General features: G+C 32.2%; 1 protein-coding gene across 1 annotated transcript; it reads left to right on the forward strand.

The window, feature by feature from the left end:
- Positions 1–224: 224 nt before the first annotated feature.
- Positions 225–867, forward strand: LOC117120980 (the record flags this gene model as incomplete). The annotated part of the gene is made up of 2 exons (XM_033266078.1): positions 225–315; positions 535–867. Coding segments are annotated over exons 1-2 (376 nt in total), but the record flags the coding sequence as incomplete, so codon positions are not given.
- Positions 868–1106: the final 239 nt, after the last annotated feature.

Raw genomic sequence — 1106 nt, forward strand, 5'->3', positions numbered from 1 at the left:
TCAGCTTGATACCAACAATGGGTTTTCTAGCTAAAAATGGTTCGCTTCATACAGATTTTTTTTTTAAATTTTTTCCAAGGTAACAACAAAATTGTTGTTGGGCTACTGTAAGGGGCCCATGCCCACCTGTGATTTAGAATAAATTCACTATTAAAACTTTATATAAATTGATTTTGTCCTGATCTAAATTTAATGTGATAGACAGCAATCAATTTTAGTCACTTGATCCTGTATTCATTTTTTCAACAACTTATTTATTTGTAGGTTCTCCAATGCAAGGAGCAGGATCAAGTGATACTGAAACAGTACCACCAGGTTAGATGTTATTTACTATTTTGTGTCTCATGAAATTATCTGTTTTTAATGAGCACTATGTAAATGCTTAGATGTTTTTATTATTATTATTGTAATTATTATTATTACAGTATTATTTTTATTATTTTTACATTATATTTTTATTATTTTTACATTATATTTTTTTTTTATCAAAGTTACCGTATTTTATTGTATAGCCTACTTCAATTTTCACTTCAGATGAACATCTTGGTTATCTGGAAGACAAGCACCTGCTTCGTATCGCAGTGGGCATGGGAATGGAGTGGAAACAACTGGGTGTCAGACTGGGTCTCAGTTGGAACAGGATCCAACAAATATGGAGTGATAAGAGACGATTGCCAGAGAGCATAATGGATATGCTTACAGAATGGAGGAATCATCAGAATTACGAGAAAAATCAAGTGGAGATAATGTGCAGGGATTTGAAGGAGCAAGGACTCACAGAACTTGCTAACAATGTTTTTGGCTCGCAAACCTCAACAAAAGTACATGCTAGACGACCGTTACATCATAGACACCAGCAATATGATGGTAGGTAATTTATTCCTGAAATTGCAGTCCATCAGAGCAGATTGTTGATGTTCCTTTCTTTTACTTTTTTAAATAAAAAAGTAAGGATCAATAAAAAAGTAACAATAAATAAAAAAGTAAGGATGAAACACTATTGAAGCTATATTATATTTTTTTGTAAGTGTTTCACAACAGATGATACAACGATACAAAATCCTCAACATTCCTTCAAATGCTTCCTTCATCATCATCTTTTTGCT

The sequence above is a fragment of the Anneissia japonica genome, unplaced genomic scaffold (assembly GCF_011630105.1).
Source record: "Anneissia japonica isolate Jap-2015-1 unplaced genomic scaffold, ASM1163010v1 scaffold41171_len1392_cov99, whole genome shotgun sequence".
In the NCBI taxonomy this organism is placed as follows: Eukaryota; Metazoa; Echinodermata; class Crinoidea; order Comatulida; family Comatulidae; genus Anneissia; species Anneissia japonica.